This window comes from Hyperolius riggenbachi, chromosome 1 (genome assembly GCF_040937935.1).
Source record: "Hyperolius riggenbachi isolate aHypRig1 chromosome 1, aHypRig1.pri, whole genome shotgun sequence".
In the NCBI taxonomy this organism is placed as follows: Eukaryota; Metazoa; Chordata; class Amphibia; order Anura; family Hyperoliidae; genus Hyperolius; species Hyperolius riggenbachi.
Window position 1 is genome coordinate 582,037,196 of NC_090646.1, and position 27,338 is coordinate 582,064,533.

The following is a 27,338-nucleotide window of genomic DNA, read 5'->3' on the forward strand; positions in this document are numbered from 1 at the left end:
TGCGTTCATCTCTGCGAAGAGATAGCGAATCCTTCTGAGTCCTGTTCCCTGTATTACTCCAGTCCTAGTCAGCGTTCCTGCTTATGTCATATATCGGTTCATTGCCGATATATACATATGTTAGTCAGACGTTACAAATAGTTTCATTGATAGCTGTAATTGTAATACGCTAGGAAAACATACTTATTGTATATTTATCTGTGTTACGTTCATCTATCTTAATCCTGCTATTTTCTGACTGTCCTGTCCTGTCTTTGTGAGGCACGCCATCGCCGCATCGCATTGGCTGCCTCATTCCAGTCTGTCTGGTTTTGGACGCTTGCTGTCGCTAAGTAGCCGCTAGCTAGCAAGCGTTCATTCTGTCTACCTGTCCTGATCTCCTCAGTTCTGGTTTATGCGCTCAGCGCTACTTTGCGCTGAGACGTTATAACGAAAGCATTGTTTGTGGCTGTCAGATCTGCACCGGCTCTGTGCGCCACAATCTCCTATTGGAGTCAGTCCTCCCCTCCACTACACTAGGGATAGCCTGTTTCCTGGTGCTAGTGTGTATACCTCCTCCACGCCAGCTCATGCGTTGCATGCTGACTGTGGAGAATACACCACCAAGCCTCACATTATGAAAACCCCATTACCAATCCCCATTGTGGGGGGGATTCCCAGAAAGTATGACACTGTTAATTATGGTTCCTGTTCCTTTAAGAAATTTGAAGAACTTAGCTCTGAAACAGAAAATGAGTTTTTCTCTGAATGTGCCAGGTTCCTGACCAATCCTGATCTCCAAGCGACTCCTGTTTCAACCTGGGCACTCCAACTAAGTTATATTTTGTTTAAAGGGGAATTATTCCAGTGGGCATTTGATGTTCTCAATCATTCCGATTTGAAAGAGAGACCACTGGAATTTCTAGCGTTTGTGATCCATAACTGGTTGCGCATAGATCCATTGCCTTTTCCTCTTAATGAACTCCTGGCAGCAGGCCAATCAGCTGCTCCTTCAATTGCTTGCAAGAATGAGCAGCAAGCAGAAAGTGTTACTGATAATTTTCCTGCAGCTTTGAATAAATCACCAAAAACCGCAAGGTCAAAGGCAAAACGCAAACGTTCTAAGAAACGTGTCCAATCTGCAGAATCGTTATCCTTAGCGACTGAGGCCTATAATGAGATTCTGCCATTAACAGATAATGAAATGCAATTGTCTTTCAGGGGAGTTAAATGGACTTATGAAACTACTAATGAACTTTCCTCCCTGGCTAGGGAAAATAAAGATTTTTGTTTAAAAGAATTATCTGAGTATGATTATGATGAGATATTACAGAGTATTGAACAAATCAACTTATTTGTGAACCAAGGGAAGTTTGCATACACTACAGTTCAACACTTGCTACAGGTATTGGAGATTCTTAAGAATAAGGAATCTGCCAATCACCTGCTAATTAACCCTATACATGTGCCTGCCACAATCATATCTGCAAACCATGATCTGCCTGTTAAGTATGCTTGGAATCCTCCATTTGAGAAAGGAGAGATGGAAGCTCTGGTCAATGAATGGAAGAATGATTCAAGTTCATTTTGTCAATTTTACAGTGCAAAAAGTGAATTGGTATTGAATGCATGCATTAAGTCTGCCTATAACCTAATAAAAACTGGTGTGTGTGAGTATGACTTTGTGGCTCCATTGATTGATGTGTGGGAACTGATTTTGGATGATTTTTTTGTGACTCCGAATTCGCAAATTTGGCATTCTGACCCGCCTGCTTCAGCACCTTTGGCTGATTCAGCAGGTGATTCGGAGCTCTTTTTGTGTGAAATTGAAGTTCCTGCAATTCCACCCTGTACCATGGATAACTCAGTGTTACTTCCCAGTAAAACAGAAGCCACTGATACATTCTTAACCTTGCCCTGCGCAAATTTCTCAGCAGAGAATCCAGAGGTCCTGCTGACTTCCGAGTCCAGCCTAGCCAGTACTCATGACTCTTTGTTTAGTGAAACAGACACCAGAAAAATCTTGCCTGTCTCTGCAAACACTTCTGCAGAAATTACCTGTGTTAATAAAGTTCAACTCCTGTCTGATCCAGCAGATGCGCAAACATTGTGTCTTGATCTTCCTGTTTCTACACCTCGCTCTAGTTTCGTGAATAGCTCAGAGCATCTGCTATGTGAACCTGAAATCGCAGAATTATTACCTTGTTCAGAAAATTTTCCAATAAATTTGCCCTGTACCATGAATTGTGCAGTAGATCTCTCCAATGAAACTCAGGTCACAGAATCATTATGCTGTCCAGCAGGTGCTTCCATGGTTTTGCCCTGCAATATGGACTGTTCAGTGATCCTGTCCAGTGAAGCTGTGGTCGCAGAGTCTTATGCTTCACCCAGTATTTTGGATACTTTAAACCCTCTAGCAGAGGAGGCTGAAGCACTGCTTACCTCAGTTGGTGTTGCAGTAATATTCACTTGTCTAGCAGCTGTTTTGGAATTACAGTCTGCTCTAATAAAACTTGATGAATTTCTGCCCAGCAAAGCAGAAGCCATTGAAATATTGTCCTCGTCAGCAAGTGTGTCAGATACCTTGCCCTGTACACAGTCTGATTTAACCAATGTTGTTGAGTCCCTCTCCAGTGTTGTAACAGCCGAGGAACTCCAGCCCTGTCCTCTGAATGTTTCAGAAGTCTTGCCCTGTAACATGGATAATTCTGATTCTCTGGTCAAAATAATAGAAATCTCAGAATTTCAGTCCGGTCTGATGAGTGTTCCTGAAACCCAGCCCTGTATCCTGAAAGATTCTAGTTCTCTGGCCGCTGTGGCAGAGGTTCCAGAGTCCCCTTCCTGTCCAGGGAATTCCTCAGTTTTGCCTAGTCCAGTGGGGGCTGCTGCAATACTGACTTGTTCTGCAGCGCCTCATGAGCTCCAATCCAGTGTATTAAATGAGTCTCTGTCCAGTCCAGAGGTAGTTGTGGAGTCCCTATCTGGTTCAGTGCATACATCAGAAGATTTGTCCTGTTTTGTTGGTGCCCCTGAATCTGATTTGTTACTGACTTTGCTGGAATCAGCGACATCTAAGTCTGATCCAGCATTCTCGTGTAAAAGTCCAGTGGTTGCGAAGTTTAGTCATGATGATTTTTTTTTGGCCAGTCCTGGTTTTGGTCCTGTCTTGGCTGACCCTGAGGCTCACAGTTCCTTGACATGCCCAGAGGTTTCTCTTGTGCCGGTGTGCCCAGATGTTCTTTGTGTGCCAGAATGCCCAAGTGTGTCTAAGGTGTTAGCGTGCTCTGATGCTTCCTTAGTGGGAACACGTTCTGATGTTGCCAGTCTGCCTGCATGCCCAGAGATGGTTCTGGTCCCTGAAAGCCCTGATATTGATGTTTGTCCTTGTGGCCCTGACTCGGGAATTGCCCTAGGTTCCATAGGGATTCTTGATAGTTCTCCATGTGAGCCTAAGGGGCGTTCTGACATATGGGGATCTCTTTGGAGCTTCAAGGTGTTCTGGGAGGTCTCTGAGAAAACCTGTCCTGGTACCTTGGACTGGTTCAACAGTGGGTTTTGTGTTGGTAAAGACAGTACCGGTGGGCATTGCAAAGGCTTTGGCGTTTCTGAACGGTTCCTGGAAGGCGGTGGGTATCGCTCAGGGAATTGCGGAGGGCTTTCTTCTGGAAATCGTGGTTCTGATGGGTGTCACACTGGGGCTTGTGGTACTGATGGGCGTGGTTCTGTAGGTTCTGATTCTGATGGGTCCAGTCTTGTGGGGACTGATTCTGGAATTCGGTCTTGCAGGGCTGTCCCGGTCATCATGAATTATCAGTCAGACTGTTTTGTTGGGAATTTCGGTTTTGAAAAGCGTCTGGAATCCGCTTTTAAAGGCGGGGGTACTGTAATGATCGCTGCTGCAGCAGCTATTACTGGAAGTAATAGTGCTGCAGCTCAGGCAGTTCTGATCTATTTCCATGCAAGTTGCATAGCTTTGTCTGTCTTTCCCTGCTGTCAGCTTGTGACTGATTATCATTCACCTGTGTGGGAATCTGCATGTCTGCTCCCATTGGATGACCTCAGTATAAAGATCTGCTTCCTGCAGGGTTTCCTTGGGTTTTCATAGCTTCAGCTTAAGCCTGTCTTGCTGTCGCTTTAGCCCCCGATCGTGTTTCTTGTTATAAAGATACTTTGCTGGTTTTGCATCATATATTGGTTCATTGCCAATATATATGCATACCAGCACGTTTATTATTTTCCTTGTATTTGTGTTACGTGATACATCAGTGTCGCTGATGTATACGTACACGAACTGTTTATATCCTGTGTTCAGTTAGTCAGTTTCCAGCACGTTTTGGTAGTTTGCGCGTATCGTGAACACCCGTGCTGAGCTAGTTACCCTGCTTCTGGTTCTGTTTGTGGATTGCGTTCATCTCTGCGAAGAGATAACGAATCCTTCTGAATCCTGTTCTGTTACTGTTTGTGGATTGCGTTCATCTCTGCGAAGAGATAGCGAATCCTTCTGAGTCCTGTTCCCTGTATTACTCCAGTCCTAGTCAGCGTTCCTGCTTATGTCATATATCGGTTCATTGCCGATATATACATATGTTAGTCAGACGTTACAAATAGTTTCATTGATAGCTGTAATTGTAATACGCTAGGAAAACATACTTATTGTATATTTATCTGTGTTACGTTCATCTATCTTAATCCTGCTATTTTCTGACTGTCCTGTCCTGTCTTTGTGAGGCACGCCATCGCCGCATCGCATTGGCTGCCTCATTCCAGTCTGTCTGGTTTTGGACGCTTGCTGTCGCTAAGTAGCCGCTAGCTAGCAAGCGTTCATTCTGTCTACCTGTCCTGATCTCCTCAGTTCTGGTTTATGCGCTCAGCGCTACTTTGCGCTGAGACGTTATAACGAAAGCATTGTTTGTGGCTGTCAGATCTGCACCGGCTCTGTGCGCCACAATCTCCTATTGGAGTCAGTCCTCCCCTCCACTACACTAGGGATAGCCTGTTTCCTGGTGCTAGTGTGTATACCTCCTCCACGCCAGCTCATGCGTTGCATGCTGACTGTGGAGAATACACCACCAAGCCTCACACACTGTAGGGCCAAATTGTGTTAGAAGCTGGGGCAGGCGCTGGTCATCATTCTCTATGGCACTATAAACAAGGAATATATTATTATCATTTAGGCAATTGAACATTTTTCGTAAAAGGGTTGAGAGTGTGCACTCCAATTATGCCATAAACAGAGAAATGTAATAAAATATCATAATTCTTTATTGGACATCTCATAAATATATATAAAAAATGTGCGATCCGTGGTTATAATTTAGTATTTATAAAGCACCGACATATTCCGTAGCTCTGTACAGAGTATATAGTCTCGTCATTAACTGTCTTTCAGAGGGGCTCACAATCTAATCATATACTGGGCTCCATTCACCAAGACTGTGATATTATTTCCTCAATGGTGATATTTTACAGACAGCAAAATAGCGCACATTTCATGTCAATTTACAAAGGTTTTCACCTCATGCTTTATAATAAAGGGTACCTTAGTCCTAAAAATAGGTAAAAAATGAAGCCCTTTGTAGGTATGGGCAGTAGTGCAAAAGCTTAGCGCGCCTCTGTCGCCTCGGTGTCAGCCTCCGTTTTGCTGCACAGCAGGCCGTTCCAAAGTCCTGGCTGGCGGAGTCAGCGCATGCACAGTACGTCCATTGGAGAGCGCGCGCACTCCCGCTGGAAGACGTACCAGGCGCGCGTGCCCTCTAACCTTGACATAATACGCCGTACATGCGCAGTATGTCCTCTTGGGTACCATGTAACTGTGCTCTCGATGATCTCAAGTCGGGTGTGCGTGTACTGCCGCGGATATACTGTGCATGCGCTGACCCGGACTTCAGAACAGCCTATTTTGCAGGGAAATAGAGGCTGACGCTGGGGCAAAGGAGGTGTGGTAAGCCCCTGCACTACTTCCCATACATAAGCAGGGTGTCATTATTGCCATTATTTTAGGACAAAGGTATCCTTTAAAGATGGATTTCTTATTTTAAGAATCCATGTGGTATTTAAGAATTCATATGGTTTTTAATTCTTTATTTTAAGGAATCATGTGGTATTACTGCCATTAGGGTTACAATGGTATGAAAATTCACTGTATCATAACTGTCTAAAAAAAGTACTACGGTACAATACAATTATTTGAACCCGACCCCTACATTAAATAATGTACCCCCCCACACACATACACACACACCAGTGTGATAGCCAGATGTGCCCCACTCCCTCGGCATACATATGATTAAGCTGCTGGGAGATTTGCTCCTGCTTAAGTCCTGGCCACGTTAAATACTATTCCCCCCTCCGGGTCGCCATGGATAGTGGTGAAAGATGTAATGCAGCTTCCAGCTATTGCTGGCAGATGAATTACAATGTTTTTATAGCAATTGGTGCTCCGTCTTTTGACGTCGCCCAAATTACTCACACTGGCGGGGGTAATGTGTTTACCCCGCCACTGTTTGTGCGCCCGCCGTTGGGACGCCCCGCTCCCCCCCCCCCCTCCCCACACGAAAACCGGTAAATGATATGATTACCATGCACAATCAAACCACGGTATACCGCGCCAAACAAAACTGCCATATTGTAGTACATAGAAAATGGAAGTCAGTTGCGACAGAATTAACATTTGTTATGAAACTGCATTTCTCAAATCCTCTAGCGATGGTCAATGAGGTGCAAATAATTACAAGTTAATGCAGGATGATATACATTTTCTTTGAAAATTTATACTGCTTGCAAATGGACAATCAAATCCTTCCGAGGTGGAATTCGATTGGTCGATTTTCAAGATGCATACATTTTCAAAGCTTCGGCATGCATAAACAGCTGAGTTTTTTTTCTTGAAATTTGATCAGCAATGCAGTGGTATGCTGTCGCTTGCAGGGATCTGGGTAATTGTAATTTATTAATTGGTTCAACATCACTATAATCTTTCAGATCTGGTCTTGGTGAAAATATTCCTATAGAAATTTTACAGACCCTTCTCTGCCGCCTTTAATTTAATTGCCGTCGCTATGACGGCAGAGCTCTGTGAGCCGGTCATGAGCTGATTTAATTGGCTCCTGACCCCGTGATCACTGTAAGCCAACCTCATTGGCTCACGTTGATCACAGGGTCAGGAGCCAATGAAAACGGCTCACAGAGCTCTGCTATCGTAGCGAGTGAGCTTCAGTGACGGGAGAGCAGCGTGATCTGCGGTAGTAGCGGGTGCGTGTGGCGTGACATCGGTAGGCCCCGTTTTTTGTATCAGCGATCTCTGGTCCTTAAAGGGCAAGAGACTGCTGGTACTGAGGCGGTTTTCCCCAACATACGTTTAATACTGTTTTATTAATGGTGCTGTGACATCAGAACTAAGGACAGGCAGAGAGGAGAATTGCCGCCCATATTTGACGTTCTGCTCAGTCAAATATTACGACTATGCAGAGCGGGGTCCACAGGAGGTGCTGGAGGGGGAGGATGGTGCTGTGACATATGTCACAGCACCACTAATAAAACAGTATTAAAAGTAAGTTGGGAAAAAATGGGTCAGGGGTACTTTAACGACTCATCTGGCATCGTTTTTTTCCTAGTCATGTGTGGGCACTCAACAGCAGAGCTGTTCTGTTCCTTTTGCTATTAACTGCTGAATGAGTTATATGAAGAAGAAGCCACAAGTACTTGTCCCGGATAGGTGTCACTGGCCGCCCTGCACCACAGATGCTAACTGCAGTAATAATCACTTCATATACCAAACAATGGCGCCGCTCTCTTCCTAATCCCTAGCCTTGGCAAAAGAGGGGAGTTGTCATCTTCTGAGCTCCACTGCTGTGATCACTCAGTAAAGACGTTCTGACAATTTTCTGATGTAGATTTGGGTTGTGATTTGTGTTAACATAAAACAGCTTTCAAGGTTGAGCAATGGATCTGCAATGACATATTACATAAGCTGATAGGATGGCGATGGCTAGTAAGACATTAGAAAGCAGAAGGATGGGACGGGTCCCGGCAGACAGGATAAAATATGGCGCACGTGACCTTCACTAGAAGATTTCTCCAGAGTAATTTCCTGCTGAGGGTGATTTGAATGCGATGCTGATGTGTTTGGTTGCAGAGGCAGCGGAGCAGAAAGAAAAGACTGTCAGCAGCCTGGGAATATCAACTATTTATTTACATATTAAAGACTCTGCTGTTGAATTTGCACTCGCCTGATATCTTGCAAGGTATTCCGGTAGCTTGTCTGCCTCGGTCTCCTCACAGTCTTCTGGATACTCCGGAGCGGCTTCTGAAGCTTCAGCACTTTCAGGTAAAACTTCCTCAGATGCACTCAGAATGGCAGAGTCCAAGGCTGATTTAAGAGTGTCCATCTGTGAAATAGCAACACAGCTTAAATGTGGATCTGAGATGAAAAACTAACTATAACAAGTTTAGATAGTTTACACAGCAAATCTAGCTGCAAACAGCTTCAACAGTATATGATTATTTATTCCTGTGATACAAGAGCAGCCATATTCTGCTTGCCATCATTACACACAGGCAAGCTGCTCTGCATCTCCTGCCCTCAGCCTGTGAAAACTTCACTCCCCTCTCCTCCTCTCCTCTGCCTCTGAAATCTCTGGCTAGTAACTTCTCCTCCTCCTTCAGGAAAAACCTCCTCCTCACCAGACTGAGCTCCCATGAGCACTTGCTACATGGGACTCTGGCGCTGGAGGAGCTGTGGGCGAGGCTTGTTTAGTTTATAGGGAATTAGGGTATTAAAAAAAAGTATTTGGCTTGAGGAATGCCCTATAAACTATATGTAAGGGGCACAATTATGCAATCAGTAAAAGTTTATCTCGGATCCACTTTAAAGAGGAACTTTAGTTAGTAGTAGGAGGAAAAACAAATCAAAAATTGAGAAGATAAAAGAATATAGGAAAGATTAAGAAAATATTGATATTCGCCATGTAATTTGTTCTTGTTCCTTTGCCTGCAGGTCATCATCTTTACTGCTGGCAGACAAGGAAAAAAAGCACCAACTGCTACGATCTAAAAACAAGCCCACTAACAATATTATAGGCTAAAAGTTTTTTTTTTCTTTTTTATACAGTAAACCCCCCATTATCCAGAACTCAGTTAACCAGAAGTCTCAAGCAACCAGAAAATAAAAATCATGTCCTTGCAGGATGCATAAATCTACTTTTACACAGTAATAAACCTCTGTCACATTAAGTTAAGCCTGTCCTTTGCACGTCACCGCTGTGGGGAAGTCTATTAGGTTATAATTTGTGCACATATTATCACTGAAGCTAACATCCCCCTTTGCCTGTAGTGTAAGCCAGGTTTGCATTTTAGTCCAGTAGTTATTGGAGCTCTGCATCTCATGGCAGATAAATCATTCAGGTATAGGTTCACCCCACACTGAAGCTATGTCCCCCCCTGTGTGCCTGTAATGAGTGTTGGTGTGTACTTTAGTCCAGTAGTTATTGGAGCTCTGCACATCTATGCAAAGTAAAAACAAATCATTCAGGTATGAGTTTTGAAAGCGCTACCATTCCTCCTACTGTAAGCCTGTCCTTTGTCTTAATTTGTTTTACGGTAATTACCGCATTTCAACATTAATACAGAGTTTATGGTAACTATACAAGTGTGGGGTACTGTATAGTTACTGTGGAGTACTGTTTTTTAGCTTGGCCTAGTTTAAAGATTAACTCTCAAGCAACCAGAAACTACACTTACCCAGCATCAGGCAATCCCCGTTGGTGCCGGATAATGGAGGTTTTACTTGTACATAGGTTTCTATGAACAGAGGGAGATACTGCTTGTTTGGCAGTTGGAAACACATTATTTCCCACAATGCAATGAGGTTCACAGACAAACTGTCAGGGCCATGGTTCTGACATCACACTGTGGGAGGGGCTTCACCACAATATCAGCCACACAGACATCCCTGATGATCTATTCGAAGAAAGCTGAAGATTTCTAGTGAAAAGGGGGCATTGACTTCTCATTGGAATGACGTTCAATCCTGGGCTTAAAGGAGAACTTCAGCCTAAACAAACATACTGTCATTAAGTTACATTAGTTATGTTAATTAGAATAGATGGGTAATATAATTTTTTACCCACCCTGTTTTAAAAGAACAGGCAAATGTTTGTGATTCATGGGGGCTGCCATCTTTGTCATGGGGGCCGCCATCTTTTTGGTTGAAAGGAGGTGACAAGGAGCAGGAGACACAGTTCCAACTGTCCTGTGACCTGATTACCCCTCCCAGCTGCACACACTAGGCTTCAAATGTCAAATTCAAAATGTAAAAAAATAAAAATAAATTGCACCAAAACAGCAGAACGAGAGCAACAATATCAGAAATCCCATCATGCTTTGCACAGCATCAGGGGAAAAAAGCCCGGGCAGTTTTCTTCTGTGCAGCTAAAAATGAGGCTTGGATAAGAGAAACAAAGTTCTGATACTGTGAAACTGTTAAAGAAACACCAGGCCTTTTCAGTGCTGCCGAGTCGATTTTTAGTCCGGAGGTTCACTTTAAGTTCCTCTTGAAACAGAACATATTTGTTTCATTGTACTTATAATGATCTATATAATGATTAAGCTCTAAAACACAAAGACCTGATGACAAAATAAAACAAAAATTGTTAAAATTTACAATGCACCCGTCTCATACCCGAACAATTCAATACAAATACAAAATACAAAGTGGTTATCGAGGTGGAAAACTAGATGTCAAAAAGATCAAAAGAGTTCTAACAATATTGGCTGCTGAAATAAAATGAACATGTTCTAAGAGACAAATTTGGTCACACCTTCCCTGTGTAATTGATGGCTTCACCGACCAATAAGGTAGCTCTGGAGCACAATTCACCATACCTTCAAATTCCATTTTGAAAGTGGAACTAAACTCAGAACATCCCTCCCGCTCTAAAAGATTAGACACAGCATGATAACCTTTATGGAATAAAAACCATCTTCATTACAATATTACTTGGTTTCACTTTTGCAGGCAGCACTGAAAACGTTAACCCTCAGTTGTTTACTGTCTGGGAAGAGGTGCCTCTGAAGAGCTCTACTGCAGTCTATTCACAGTTACTGATGAGAACTAATTACACATATTGATCTGACTAAACAAACACAGAACACAGAGTACTGAATATCTTCAGAAACTATATGTGGAATAAAGACTTTTCACTGTGTGCTGTGCAAGAGTTTGGGTCTGCTTTAAGGCTACTTGCACACCAAGACGTTGCGTTAGGTGCTACGTTAAGGTCGCATAACGTGCACCTAACACAACGTATGGTGCTGCAAGTGAGGACGGTAGAGTGAGCCGCATTAGGCGGCTCGATTCCTATAATGTCTCCCAGAGTGGCGCTGATTGGCCAGCGGGACCACATGATGCGGAGCGAGACACTCCGCATCACGTGGTCCCGCCGGCCAATCAGCGGCCGCCAGTGCAGTGAATATTAAGCAGCCATGTGCGCGGCTACTGTAGCTGGCTCTCCCCGCCTCCTCTCCGCCCCCACTGCGCATGTGCAAACAGTCTAACGCGGCTATAGCCGTGCGTTGGGGGAGCGTTACAGGTGCACTAACGTGCGCCTGTAACGTCTTAGTGTGTAAGCAGCCTAAAGGGACCCTGAGCACTCATTAAAAATGAAAGTGAGAGTCCAGCGCATGCGCGGTTCTGAGGTATATTGATCCGCGCATGCACAGGACTCTCATGCCTTCCGGCAGGATGACGTGGATCTGCAAAGCGGGAAGCAGGCCTGATGACCTCAGGCCCAAGTCCTGCCCCAAGGGAGCAGCCAGCCAGGACCAGGAGAATGCCGGGGGACCTTGCAGCCTACGGTGGGCTGGAGGAAGCCCCTGGTAAGTCACAATTTCATTTTTAATGAGTGCTCAGAGTCCCTTTAAATTAGTAGTCTTAAACTCTGATACTCAAGTGTTGCCTCTGCACTGACCTGTATGCACAAGTAACAAGTAGTAGGTTAAGTAGTAGCTAAATTATATCACACTATTTTTCACCATGATCAGTCAAAGCACTGGATAAACCCAAAAAGCTGCGGTATAAATATGACTGCAAGTAGATCAGCCTCTTTATATTTCAATTTTATGGCTAGAAATAAAGTTAGACAGACTGGGCTCTGGGCCAAGTGAAAATCTGCATTCCGCTTACAGTCTGTAGAAGGCATTACATTGGGGAAACGTGGCAGACACAGAACCTTGACAGCAGAGAAGAAAGTGGCAGAGGAGGTATTTGCCGCATGTTGGCACTCTATACAGCTTTTTACATTTGCTCATTAGGGAAATGATCTAACAGAAATACACTCGGCAGGATCCCCAAGACATGTTGTGCTCTCCTAGAGAAGTGAACTAAAGACCAACTGGAATCATAAATCACTTAACTGTATACAATATAAAACAGTAGGATAAACACTTCTTTCTCCATATCCTTAATTAAAACACAACAGAGAAAAATATACGCAGAGTCTAGGGTCATTTAGAGGGAGTAAGCATCTTCCAATGAGGTTGATTCACTAACCATTATGCGCTCGTCAGTGCGAGTTAATTTAACGCCAATTAACGTAGTAGCGGCTGCGCTAGTGAAGTATCGCGGTCACGCTACAAGTATGGAGCGCGTCACTGAGAAGGATTGGGCGTCACTTAGGAGCGCATGCTAAGCTGCCAGGACTGCACGTAGCAGGCACAAGCTAAAATTAACTTGCACCCACAAGCACAATAATGGTTAACCTGCTGAGCGGTATGGACAAGCTCAGCTCGTCCATTACCACCGGAGGGGATAGCATGGCCCAGGGAGATTTAATAAAAAAAAATAAACTTTTTGTACATCATGTAGCTAGCACTTAGCTAGCTATATGTGTGGTCCTATTGCCGCAATCAGCGGCGTTATACATACCCCCCGCCAGAGCCTGCGCTGGCGTAGCCTCTTCTCCATCACCACCTGGTGTCGCTATGGCGAGGATCGGGACTGTGCATGACGTCATACGTCATGTCCGATCATTGCCATAGTGACGACCGAAGCTGAAAGAAGAAGTTACGGCTCTCACGGGATCCCAGAGGGGTAAATATAGCCGGCGGCGATCGGGGGCAGGACACAGCACCGGGACAATCAGGGGACAGATGTAGCTAGCCTAGTGCTAGCTACATGATTTAAAACAAGTTTTTTTTTTAAATAGCCCTCCTGCGGATGAAAGTCCGCAACAATTGAACGCCAGGGAGTTGTAATGAATCAACCTCAAGATCTGAAAATTATGGGTGCCAGTGCTAGATAGACAACTGTCACCCAAAAGGAATGGGTCCCGATCAAAGCATGCATGCAGCGAGTTAGAATAACATGGTCCGCTACAACGCAGAAATGTGAAAAGCCCCATAGACTTGTATGGGCAGTGAGTTGACAAGCAGAAGTATTCTGCAATGCTTTTTATACAGCGTGAAAGGACCCTAATTAAAGGAAATTGCCTAGTCATCTGATTGCTAGTTGAAGCACAACTAAGCAACACAGAAAACAATAATGATTTGCATAAACCACCTACTGTCCGGAAGTGATACATTACCGATGTGGCTTCTAGACGTTCTTTTTGTAAAACTGTACTTGGCATGGCTCATGCCCACTGCAAAAATGATGTCAGTTCAAGTTCTGTGATTTAAAACACAAGCAAATGTGGCCGACGACAAACTAAGTATTGGGTTGCCCTAGCCAAAGTCCTGACCTGGACCAATACAGCAAAGGCAAGACCTGAATCGGGCAGCTCCTTAACAGTCATGGAAGATCTTGATCAAAATATAGGAGGTGTTTGTTTTCATATGATGTTGTTCGGTCGGCTGCCCATACATTACATGATGAAATTGATCAGGAATCGGCCTAGCGATGCTGCATCCACCACCTCGCCGACCCAACGCTGCCCCCCCCCCCCCCCCCCAATGTTTAACCTCTTAAGGACCGTAGGCTTACACCCCTCTAATGACCAGGCTATTTTTTACACTTCAGTGCTCTGCAGCTTTAAGAGCTTGCTGCAGAGCCATAGAAAGCAGCACACAAATGATACCTCACCCCCCCCCTTTTCTGCCCACCAACAGAGCTTTCTGTTGGAGGGCTCTGATCACTGCTGTAATGGTTTTTTTTATTATTATTATAAATGTTGCTACTTTCTATTTACTTTTAATACTTTCCGCTCTCCCCCCGCCAGCCAATCGCAGTGATCGGCTCTCATAGACATCAGCCTATGAGAGCCGATCGCTCTCTGAGCCTCTCAGGGACAGCCGAGTGTCACGGTCCTGGGGGAGCCGCCGCGTTCACGCCAATTGGTGTGAGGTGGTTGTTTAGAGGTTACCATGCTCCGCGGTGCCAAGTGCATTCTATACATTACCTGCTCATGGCCTCCGCTTGCTCCAAGCCCCCTCCGCCGTCCATACACTTTCCTTACGTGGTTGCCTAGTAAGGATGTGTGTGTGACATCACACATGTGCCCTTGTTTCTAGGCAACCACGTGAAGTGCGTGTACAGACAGTGGAGGGAGCTTGGAGCAAGCAGAGGCCATGAGCAGGTAATGTATAGAGTGCACTGGGCACATTTAAAATTAGCGGGGGGGGGGAATCTTTTTACTTTTCTTGAAATGTGAAAATATAACTTTGCTCTAACAAATTAAGCTGAATTTTGTGTGACCTGTATAATCCAATTTCCATGCAGATATTTTAATCACAGTGGGAGAAGATAAAGTCGTCTGACAGCTGTAAACGTTAAGAAAGTCGCCACACGGGATTACGCAGAAATGTCACTCCTGCACAGCTTAATTTACCCTGAAAACGCTTGATAATGCTATTTAAAGGGACAGTGTACACAAAACAACAGAAATCATATACCATACCATCTTTGCATGACCACTTTTAAAGGAACTGATCCTGTCAAACTTTTCATGCCAACCACATAATACTGTATTAATAGCGTCACATTTTAAAGAGAAACTGTAGAAAAAATTATGTAATGAATTGCTTCATTATTTTTACTTAATTCATAAATGATTTAGTGTTTGCCCACTGTAAAGTCTTTCCTAGCCCTGATTTACATTCTGATATTTATAGTAGGTGGGTACATCTTTACTGCTGGCAGGTGCATCACTGGGGAATGTTTGTTTGCTATTGTTCTGAAGCCAGTAGATATAACTCCTGGTCCCAGAATGCACTGGGAGGAGAATGTTGGATATCTAAACAGCCTAGGCTGTGACATCAATGGGAGGACAGGGTTACATATGGATATACAGGAATATAAAGATATAGGGAAGTTGTAACATTCATTTACTTTAAACATTGTTAAAGTACAGCTCTTTACCAGCTCTATTACAATCGGTAGGAGACGAGGGCAGAAACTCACTTGCTTACCATTATTATTAATATTTATATAGCGCCAGCATATTAAGCAGCGCTGGACAATAAATAAGGCTACGGACAATGATAATAGGGGTGGCAAACAACACAATAGTGGTAATAAGCAGTATGAAATACAATGCCAGATCATACACTGGAGTAGTAGTCCAAGTCATTTACGTGCACTGTGAGCAGAATAAACGATCAGGTAGGATACTCAAGGAGGGAGGGCCCTGACAAAGGCTTACAAAGGAGTGGGTGAGGACACAAAAGGATGGGCCCTGCGTTGAGACGTTGTAAGCAGAGTTGGGGCATCGACGAGGTGGGATGGGCCTTCTTGATGAGGTGAGTTTCGAGAGATTGTTTGAAGGAGCTGAAGGAGGAGGCAAGCCTAATGGGCAGTGGAAGAAAGTTCCATAGGATAGAGGCGGCTCTAGTGAAGTCCCACAGTCATGTAAGATGCGTGGGGTTGTTATAATGAGGTCATTGGAGAAGTGGAGTGGGTGTCTAGGTATGTATCTGCTGACTTGGTCAGAGATATAGGTTGGTCAGGACTTGTGTGTGGATTTGTAGGCCAGGCATAGGATCCAAAGCCTGGCCTTATAAAACGCCACCCCCTTTCTTGGCAAGACTGCTGTGGTCATTTTTCTGAAGTGTTCCAAAACTCTGTGGCCACCGCAATCCGCATTGCCGTGGCCCACCTCAAGCTCAGAATCTACCTATTAGGCCATGGCTGCTGAGCTGGGGGAGGGCCGCCGGGGTGGTCACAGAGCTTCAGAACACTTAAGAAAAAAAATGTCATGGTGGTTTTGCTGAGGGAGGGAGCAGCGTTTCAAAGGAGGAAATTATAGTAACTGGCATATGTAAAGACAATGGAATGGCTTGGTCCTGCTGAAAGAATTTTTTTTTGTGAGCACAGCAGAAGGTTGAACGTTTGAAAACACTGTCCCTGGCTCATTTAAATTCAGGCCATTATAGACGATCTTCACAGCAGCTAAAAGCTATTTTTAGCATCCTTCTAAAGGAATCCTGTAGTGAGAGGAACACGGGATGCAGATTTACTCTCCATTAGTCACAGACCACTAAGGGTAAGTTATTAAAACAAAAGCCAAATATAAAACAAACTCTTCCATTAGCAACTAATCAGATTTCAGCATGTATTGCTAAGGAGAGAGATGGACAAAAAGCATAAATGAACATTTATTGGTTGCTAGGGGCAGAGCCATGTCCTTTCCTCATATTGCATTAGATAGACTGTGATTAGTATTAAGGGCCTTCTAGCAATTTATAAATTATTCATGAAAAAGAAAACTTGCCTAGATGAACATCCTGAGCATCTTCACATAGGCCAAGTGTTCAGTCTCTATAGGATAAATAGAAGCAGGCTGTGTGTCTGCTACCAGTTCCCTGTAACACTCCCAGCATAATGGCAGCTATCTGTGATAGATGCTGGAGGCCAGTAGCCAAAGACAGCAAGCAGCGGCATTGATTGGCAATATGTATGTGACAGAAGGTACAGTGCAGCCTCTGGGCTACAAATCACATCAATATCCACAACATCTTATCTACAGTATATATACTCACCCTACAGGAGCAGTCTCATCACTGTACCAGACACATGGCCGGTGCCTGACGGAAACCCACCTCAGGTGTATTATACATCCTATTTATCCTGGGCTGCTGCAGACACAGCCGGAGCAGTGAAAAGGGCGCTTTTTTAAATAGGATGCTTCTTAACACTGGACTTTAAGTGCACCTGAACTGTTGCATAGGAAAGAAGGAAAACAGAGAGAAATGCACCCTGTATGTATTTAGAGAGTTTAGCCTGTCTAATTTCCCCACATCTGTGACTGATCACAACTGTAATTTGCTCTTTCAGCTGTGTCAGCTGGCTGCCCTGGCAGAGCAGCTAATTTGTAAATACAGCATGTTAACCCTCTGTCTGTTTTCATAAAAGCAGGAAGTAGACACACTGCAGAGTTCATTCCAGGGAGGAGTTCATTGATGAACATTGGGAGAAAAGGCTACTATAACTGGTCTAGGGCTGGTCAATGAGATTCAAATAATTTCTAGTTGATGCTGGATTATGCAAATGTTGTATGCAAATTTTTGCATCTTAAAAAATGGATCAATTTAATTTTACTCTGGATTTTATTGGTTCATTTTCAAGCTGCATACAAAATTTTCATAATGCTGCATCAACTCGAAATTATTTGAATCTCATTGACCATCACTAGTCTGGTGTTATCCCAAAGAGGAGCTACTGCAGGAAAACAATGCCAGCCCTGAGAGAAACTGTCAGAACATATTGTGCATTACAGCTGTGCATTTGCGGACCAATTAAGAGTGCTGATTTTGACCCCTGTCTACACCCCAAAAAAGTTCAGTAGCATTTTATTGTTAAGGGGAAAAAAAAAAGATTTTGCATCTCTAACTTTTAAAACAGCTGGTACCATAGTGTGGCTTAACAATCAAAAAATAACAACAGAACTAGAAAAACTGGACCATTTCCATGGACCAATCAGGTTTCAGCTGATAGAGGAAGCAAGTACTCGGATTCCTAGACAATTGCTACACCGATGCATTGCTTGCCTGTGGATTGTTGTGATGAATTAGCCCCAGTGTGTTTTTTTCTGTTTATCTGAAGAGCAGAGGAAGCCTGGTCTTTGTGTTACACAGATATTTTCCTATGAAAGTCTTTTAGCTGAAAAGATTGATCCTTTCAGTACATGAAATCTAATTGCAGTGTGGCTGACTCAATTTCCAGAGGGATTTCTTAAGAGCAGGACAGGAAATTGGAGCCAGAGAAAAGTGCTTGAAAGCAAGTAAAGATGCAGCTAACTGCTAAGAGTTCATTGCTTTCTGGAGAATACTGGATTAAAACACTACCAATGCTTTGCCTTCAGACTACGCTTGGCTCTCCCTGGGGACGGCAGATATGCATAAAAGGATTACCCTGGTATGAGACAGCACACACAATGCTACATGACAGGTTTAGGTTATATATCCTATAGGAAAGTAGCACAAGTGCACAGCAAAAGAGGACATTTCTATGTATCTGGTTCATGCACAGAGTTAAAGAAGAACTGTAGTGAAAATGTCATCCTATGTAATAAAATGCAAGTGTCCCTGCGTCTGTCCCTGTGTCAGTGCTTTGCGCCACTGTGCATGTCAAGCACTGACAGCCGTTGGGACAGGACGCAGTGCGGGTTGGCCATGCGGGTGGGCGTTGTGTGTGTGCGCGGCGGGCGGGTGCGCGAACTGACTGGCGGCGGTGGCGGCGTGAAGAGACCTAGAGCCTGTTTTTAAACAGGCTTAGGTCAACTAGTAATGAATAAAATTGCTCATTGTCTACAATACTCATGTATAGATTATTTAGTCAGCATTTGCCCATTGTTAAATCCTTCCTGTCCCCGAGTTACATTCTGAAATGTATCCCTGGTGGTGACCTCTTTAGTCCTGCAATGTAGTCTGTACAGAATATTCATTACGGAGGGTAGGGACACACTAGGCAGTGCGGGGAAGGTTGCGTTTTGCAGCATATGCATTTGTGCGTTTCCTGTGCACTTGCATTTTTCCCTGCTTATGCATTTTACGTGAATTTGAATGCGTTTGCGGTTCGCATATATAAATTGCATATACGTTTTGTATGCATTTTTTAATGTGTTTCATGCAAATCACTAGGAAGTCAACAGGAAGCGGAAATACATCATCAAACTTGTTTAGAAAAAATAAAAGAATACAAAATGCAATAAAATGCAATACCCCTGCGTCACCACCATATGCAACAAAACATGCCACACACTGCAGAACGCAAACAGATGCGTTGTTTTTATGCGGCCCATTGACTTGCACTAGGTGCGTTAACGCTAGCGTTTCTGCCTAGTGTGTTCCCAGCCTGAGAGTTCTATGCACAGAGGGAGATACTGCTAGCTGTTATTTCCCACAATGTGCACAGACAGCAAACTGTCAGGACCATGGTCCTGACATCACATTGTGGGAGGGGTTTCACCACAATATCAGCCATACAGAACGTAAATCAGGGTGAAAAAAGATTTTATAATGGGCAAACTGACTAAATCATTAACAAATGAGTCATTTGGAGATTGCGGTGCAGATGGCGTCTGGAAAGAAGTTATTGGGTGCTAATGTTAGCCATAGGTGGGGAGGTGTGAGGAGTAGGAGTATGTTAGTGTTAAGTTTAAAGTGCATCCGAGATGAACTTTTACTCATTGCATTATTGTGTTCCTTTCCTATTGTTTATAGGGCATTCCTCAAGCCAAATACTTTTTTTGTTTTTGTTTTAATACTCTAATTCCCTATAAACTAAACAAGTCACGCCCACAGGTTTTCAGAGAGCCAAGGCACTTTCAGACAGTAGCAAGGGCTCATGGGAGCTCAGTCTGGGCAGGAGGAGGGGGAGGTATTACTAGCCAGAGATTTCAGAAGCAGAGGGGAGGAGGGAGGGGATTAGGTTTTTCTGCTCAAGATACAGATAAGCCTGCCTCTGTGTAATGATTACAAAGAACATGGCTGCTCTCATTGTATCACAGGAAGAAATAATAATTTTCTATTAAAGCTGTTGCCAGCTAGATTTGCTGTGTAAACTATCTAAACTTTAGATAAGATATATAGACAAGTTACTTGTTATAGTTAGTTTTTCATCTCGGATCCGCTTTAAGTAGCGGTGGGTTAGCGTTAGGAGTAGGTGTAGGGAGGATTAGTGAGACAGGAAGGTGAAGTAAAGAGATGATAGAATATCAGTAAAATGACCAATATTTTACTATCTGCATTACCCAGCGCGTTCAATAGTAAAATATTAGTAATTTCCAGATGTCCTTTTTTTGTATATGCCTGCCAAACCCCACATGTGCATTCATGTGTGTGATAATGACATTGCATGCACCAAGGCTGTAGGACTGTTAACAAAAGAGCACACGAGAGGAGTAAGAGCACTGTCAGATGAGCAGGTATAGAATGCTGTCACATGGGGAAAGAGGGTGGGGCCAAGAGTGGACTTCCTGAACCCTACAGCTGACAGCCCCCTATACAGCGAGATTTTTTTGTCTGGAGCAATCAATAGTTTTGATTGCTTACAGAAGAAAATTGCTAGAGATTACTATCGAGTAGCCTTGTAGCGGCATCCCTCACGGGCAGATGCGATCATAATGATCGAATCTGCCTGAGAAAATTGAAAAGATGAGCACCTTCAGAGTTTTTGTTCTTATACCAAGAGTAATAAACATAATTAAATGCTTGACATCATCACAAAGAGGAATGCCCACTTCATTCAGGCTCTGGCCTTTACTGCAATTTAACAAAAACAATGTTGTGTACATGAACATGGAATTGCCGTTTCCCACTTACTGCATCTTTAGTTATCTTGCTTTCTCCAGGCAATTGAGAGACTTTCTCCATCACATCCAAAGCTCTTTGAAAGTAACCAGGTTTCCATATCAAGGGCATAAGAGTATAGACAGCCCTTAAACCTTGGGACAACTCTACTTTTCCTATTACAAAACAATAAAACAAAAAAAAAAAATCAGCAAGAAAACAGTTGAGTGTGAATCACAAATTGTATCTTAAACATTAAAACACAAACTGAGGAAGACAGAGTAGGGCAAAAAAACTAAAACTGTGTTTGAGTCCAGCTACCTACCAACCTATTCCTTCCCCTCCACCGGGATGACTTGTATCCTGTACCCTAAACACTACTAACACCTTGTGCCACAAGAGGTCCTTGCTCTGCATTAGGCTGGGATATTCACTTATGATTGCCCTCATGTTTTCTGCCCTATGGGCCCTTTTCCACTAGGAATCGCTAGCAATTGCAATTCAGTAAGTCCCTATATTTTTTTACACAATCGCGATTTTGCTATGCAATGCATTGCACAGCAAAATTGCTGTAAAAATCGCTCCGCAGTGTGATTGCACTTTTGTAAAAATCTAATCGTGGTAATGAAAAATACCTACGCGATTCCTATGTTATTTAGCAAACCCTAGTGATTTAAAAATCGCTAGCGATTTGCGATTTTGCCCTTATTCCTATTAGAGGCCGAGAAAGAGAGTAAAGTGGTATTGTCACCATAAAAATCAAATTTCAACAGCAACTGGTCTGAGTGTATTAAGTGATAAAGATGCTAATGTTGCATTCAAAAGTTTTTCTGCTGTTATGGTTTGTAGTTATCACATACTTTAGGAGCACTGGCCCTAGTGTCAAACAGCGCCAAAGAGTTGAATGCTGGGAGTTCTTTTTATCTATAATATATTCCTCCTCTTCCATTTATTTCCCTGCCTAGCTGCTTATCAGAAACACCCTCTGATTACTTGTGTTTTACAAGCAAGGCTGAGGTGACTCAGTGCAGTTATTAGAATACACCTCAGTGGGAGTGTCTGAAGACTCTGGGAGGAGGGCAGCTAATAAATACACAATGAGCAAGAGAAGGGAGGGGGGGAAACAAGAGTCAGGGAGGATATGATGTCAGCATTAGTTTGGCAAGATGGCCACTGCCTAGAATAGGATTCTCTGCTTTTCCTTCATATTTTTCCTTCTTCAAATTCACAGGAATCATTATGTGGATAGCACAATATATCTGTTAGGTAAGTAGAAGTAGTATTTATCTACTTATATATGTGTTTTTTATTTCTAGGTTAGCATGGGTGTCGCTTGTTCTATAAAAAAAAAAAAAACAGAAAAAAAGAGTTAAGGCCTTTTGCCACTGCAGCTGAATCGCAAAATCGCAAATCACTAGTGATTTTTAAATCGCTAGGGTTGCTACTTTATTATAGAAATCATGAGAAGTATTTTCCACTATAGTGATTCAATTTGCAAATCGCAATGACTTTCTGGTGCAATTTTAAGAGGGATAATGCAATGCAAATCAAAAATCCCAATCACATAACAAAATGAATGAAAAGTCGCAATCCCTGGCGTGTGTGACTGCGATTGCTAGTGGAAAAGGGCCCAAAAGAGAATTTCAGAATTCTGTTGCATTGAGCAGCAGAACTCAGATTCCTCTGCATCTCATTGGCCATCCATATAGAGCTGTTCAGGATCCTTAGTTCCTTATAGCAGATATGTCAGTCCTCAAAGGACATCAAAGTGCTTATATGGAACCTGGGGTGAGAGGGATATGGAGGCTGCCATATTTATTTATTTTAAACAATACCAGTTGCCTGGCATACTGCCGATCCCATGTCTCTCATACTTTTACCCATCGACCCTGAACAAGCAAGCAGCAGATCAAGTACTCTGACTCAGGTTTTTATTAGATTAGCCATATGCTTGTTCCAGGGTTTTGACTCAGACATTACTTATGCCAGAAGATCAACAGGGCTGCCAGACACCTGGCATCATTTACAAGGAAATAAATATGGCAGCCTCCATATTCCTTTCACCTCGGGTTCCCTTTAACCTGGAAACAAGAAAAGGTATAAACATAATTATATAAAATATACAGTATAATCATATGAACAAGACAAAAGAACAATTCACCTCTATGACAAGCATCATACGGTCAGAGCAGTGACAAAACCAGGTCTCAGAAATGGAGTTAAACTGTACTTTAAATGAAGTCACTTGTATTACCATATACTCAAATATAAGTCAACCTCGTGTGTAAGTCTACTCCAATATTTGACCCGCGTAAGCTGGAATTTTTTTTTATTGACTCAAGTATTAGTCTACCATGCAAACCTAATGACTGCACTTGAGGATCAGGAAGAATTGACAGGTGCACTTGGGGCCCAGGAGGGGTTAATGAATGCACGGCATACAGTATTGCAGCCATTAACCCCTCCTGTCCCTTGAGTGCAGCCAATAACTCCACCAGGTCCCCAAGCGCAGCAATTTTTCACCCCCTTCCGGCAACCCAGTATCCCCCCCCCCCCCCTGCCCCTTTCCTTGTTAATTGTTGTTGCTAGGGCTATTACACCTGTGCTTTCTTGGCATTTCCTTTATCAAGAAAGTGTCACTTCGCACTGGGTATATTGCTGCAAATGAGAATGTCACTAATAATATTATTATTGTTAGATTTATATAGCGCCGACATATTACGCAGCGCTGTACAATAAATAGGGTTACAGACAATGATAACAGGGGTGACAGAACAATACAGGTAATAGACAATAGATACAACAATACAGGTAATAGCAATAAGATACACAACACAATGCAGATAGTAGTACAATGCCAGATCATACACTGGAGTGGTAGTGGTAAAAATTACCAGTTCCAAATTCTGGGTAAAGTGCACACAGTCATGTATGATACACAAGGGGAGAGGGCCCTGCCAAAGGCTTACAATCTAGACGGAGGGGTTGGTGACACAAAGGAGGGGGTGCAGCAAGAAGTTATTGGCAGAAAGGATTAGGGCAGTGTTGAGTTGATGTAGGCCTCCTTGAAGAAGTGAGTTTTGAGTGCTTTTTTGAAGGTGGGAGCGAGCCTGATGGGCAGTGGGAGAGAGTTCCACAGGATGGGGGCAGCTCTAGTGAAGTCCTGCAGTCGTGCATGGGAGTGCGAGATGCGTGGGATGGTTAAGAGGAGGTTGTTGGAGGAGCGAAGTGGGCGGCCAGGTGTATATCTGCTGACCAGGTCAGAGATGTAGGTTGGGCAGGACTTGTGTATGGATTTGTAGGCCAAACATAGGACCTTGAAGCTAATTTTGAAGTGAATTGAAAGGCAATGAAGGGATTTGCGTAGGGGAGTCGTGGAGACAGAGCGGTGGGAGGAGTAGATGAGTCTGGCTGCTGCGTTCATGATGTATTGTAGGGGGGCTATGCGGTTTTGAGGGAGACCTGACAGGAGGGAGTTGCAGTAGTCCAGGCGGGAGATGATGAGGGCATGGACAAGGAGTTTGGCAGTGTCTGGGGTCAGGAAAGGCCAGATCTTGGAGATGTTGTGTAGGTGGAAATAGCAGGCCCTAGCTACGGCTTGGATGTGGGAGGTGAAGGAGAGGGCCGAGTCCAGGGTGACACCCAGGCAGCGGGATTGTGTGGTTGGATGAATGATTGTGCCATTGACAGTGACGTAGAGGTCATACACACATTACTCAGTGTGCTCAGTGTTGCTCGTGACTTATGTATAAGGCGACCCCTGAACTTTTATTTAGTGAGTCAGACCTACATTTCTAGAATTATAGTCTAGTATTTACAGTATATTTAATTCTAGCAATATTCTACTGACTTCCTGATAAATCTGTCACACATGAGCTTCCCTAATGCTCAGAATACTCTTAAGAAAAGCAAAACTTTTGTTGAAAACATGATTTATCAGTGCTACTCAATACATTCTGTAACTTAATGTTATAAAAATGCCCTTTACATTTCGATTTCAATCGTTTTTTATTGGAATTTTTATGCCCTTTACATTTCACTGCCAGACATGGCAGGTCATTCAAAATGAGCCAACCTGAAATCGGAATATCTAGTTGCTGTTTGGATAATGACATACCCAAAGCTCTCGCTACAAGTCTGCATACGTACTGAACTGTTTATTTTCAGGTATACCTAGTTAACAGGTGCTTGATATTCTGTTTAGGTGCCATTGACAATAGGAGTAGGAGTGCAGCTAAGGCCAGGCAGATGTTAGTGGGTTGGTGATTGTATTATCAGGCGACCGGGGCAGATCGGGTAATATGTTGAAGAGACCATGCATGCTGTACAGTTTGCTGTCTCCCAGGTGCTCTGGTCTGGCATGTGTCGGAGCGCATAAACAAATTGATGGGTGGGGCTGGGAGGCCCCAGCTGGCTTGGTGCACATTGGTACCAATGACAAGGTTAGTGGAAGATGGAAAGTCCTAAAAAAGGATTTTTAAGGAACTAGGAGAAAAACTCAAGGCAAAGTCCTCCAAGGTGATGTTCTGTGGTTGAACATGATGTATGTATGTCTTTTTTCAACTCAAATAACTATGTACCTATGTAACTGCCAATGCACGTGCGTGAGAGTTGAATAAGTGCCCGAGAATTTGGTGCAGGAGGGTGGGTTTGGGCAGTTGTGAATATAAGGAGCCCCTAATAATGGGGACCTAATACAAGTTTTACAATGCCCCCCCCCCCCCCCCCCGCCCCCCGCACTCTATACACAACAATTAGTACAGCTCAACAACACCTGCCAAGGAAAGCCACAGAGTCAAATGTGTAAAATGGGAATAGGATACCATTTTATTAATGTTCACTACTATTCAAAGCATCTATAGAAGTGATAACTGCATTACCAGCACAGGACCAATAGAGACCTAATAGTAGTTGAGGGAGGGCTCCTCTAGCCCAAGGGCCCCGGTGTGGTCACAACCTCTGCATGCTCTATTGCTGCTACGCCACTGGGTTTGGGTTATTGATGCGTTACCACTGTCAGAAGCCTCATACTGCACCTGCGCAGGACATGCTTGACAATGGTAATGCGTACAAGGATGTGCATGGCCAGGGGCTGACCCTCAGTCGGCCGAAAACAAAACTAACCTGTGACGGGGCACCGGAGAATAGTTGAGGGCCGGCAAGGACACAGGATAGCTGCAGGGAGCTTAGGGAAACCCCAGATAAGTGTCATTTGTTTTCCCCATCATGGTTAAGGTCCCCTTTAAATTAGAAAGGTGTAAAGAACACATAGAAAAAAAATATAAGGGTAGAAGACCGAGAGCCCAATATAGTGTAGTATGTATTAGACAGAGAGGGGATGAAATATGAAATGTAAGTATTATACTCACAAAACTGGGTTACCTCCAAGGTAACCACTGTTAAGGCAGGTGGGGAGAACAAGCCTGTCCCCACTCAGGATTAGGACGTCGCTCTCTGTGGATAGGAGGAAAAAATAGGGTATGTCACCCTTCCACCAAGGGTGGACTTCTAGATGCGCAGAGATGTACAGAGGCGCCGGTAGGATAAAAGTCACTAAAAAGCTTAAAAATGTTTGGACTGCGGTGGTGGACCAGACAACCCCAAACAGACACATGTACTGTCGGAATTCACATAATATACAATTTATTCATATACTAACTATTTGACTCCGTGCTGTGTTTTGCTCCTGTTATTTATTGCCTGAGGAAGCGGGCTCTTGCCTGCGAAATGCGTTGCGACTTTCATTGGGAGTATATGAATAAATTGTATATTATGTGAATTCCGACAGTACATGTGTCTGTGTGGGGTTGTCTGGTCCACCACCGCAGCCCAAACATTTTTAAGCTTTTTAGTGACTTTTATCCTACCGGTGCCTCTGTACATCTCTGCACACATAGAAAAAAAAGACCAACAATGTAACCATCAAGACTCACTTCCCACTAGATGCACTTTGAAGTGATTTCTGAAGCGCTCACATTAGTGTCGCCCATCAGGATTAAACTTGAACCTGCAGGTGTCACTGCAGGTAATGAATACTGTACAGACGCGTTGCATATTGTTGCTACACGATGGGGAGAAGGACCACTGTGCAGAACGGTAAGGAAGGTAACAATGCATTGAGGATCACCTGGACATCCACTACATCCTCAGCTAAGATGCTCTGACCGGCCGACTTTTCGAAGGTTAGTATAGGTTGTCTATATGGCTTTAGACTTAGAGAGTCTGAAGCTTAAAAAACTAGCTCTTTTTACCTTGAAGTCCTCTTCAGCAATAATGCCAGAGCTGAAATGCCACATTCTCGCGGCACAACGAGGTCTTAATCACCCCGAAAATTCCCGGGGCAAGATTTGGGGCTCCTTCTGGGTAGAGGCCTCTACTCGCGTCAATCTCCGCGGATCTCTGCCTTCTCCCGCCTCTCTCAATCTTCATTCACTGAGAGGGGCGGAGATCTGCGGAGATTGACGCAACTCGAGGCAGAGCTACAGCACAAGGCTCTGCCTCCCTGGGCAGAAAGATCCACAACCCGGAAAGTCATGGATTTTTGCCCCAGGACTTTGGGGGGTTAAAATCTTATTGTGCCACAGAGATGCGGCATTTCAGCTCTGGCATTAATGATTAATCACATAGGAAGTGGAATG

The 27,338-nt window shown here is 43.7% G+C and overlaps 1 protein-coding gene across 3 annotated transcripts in view; it reads right to left on the reverse strand.

Annotated features, from left to right (window-relative positions):
• The window catches only part of MRPS27 (mitochondrial ribosomal protein S27), a 133,210-nt gene that overhangs the window by 8,348 nt on the left and 97,524 nt on the right, over positions 1 to 27,338 (reverse strand). For all 3 annotated transcript variants that reach the window (XM_068248287.1, XM_068248297.1, XM_068248305.1), the window contains 2 exons: positions 20,734 to 20,876; positions 8,208 to 8,366 (listed from right to left, as the gene is read on the reverse strand). In XM_068248287.1, coding sequence (XP_068104388.1) covers positions 8,208 to 8,366; positions 20,734 to 20,876 — 302 coding nt within the window. The remainder of the gene's footprint in view (positions 1 to 8,207; positions 8,367 to 20,733; positions 20,877 to 27,338) is intronic.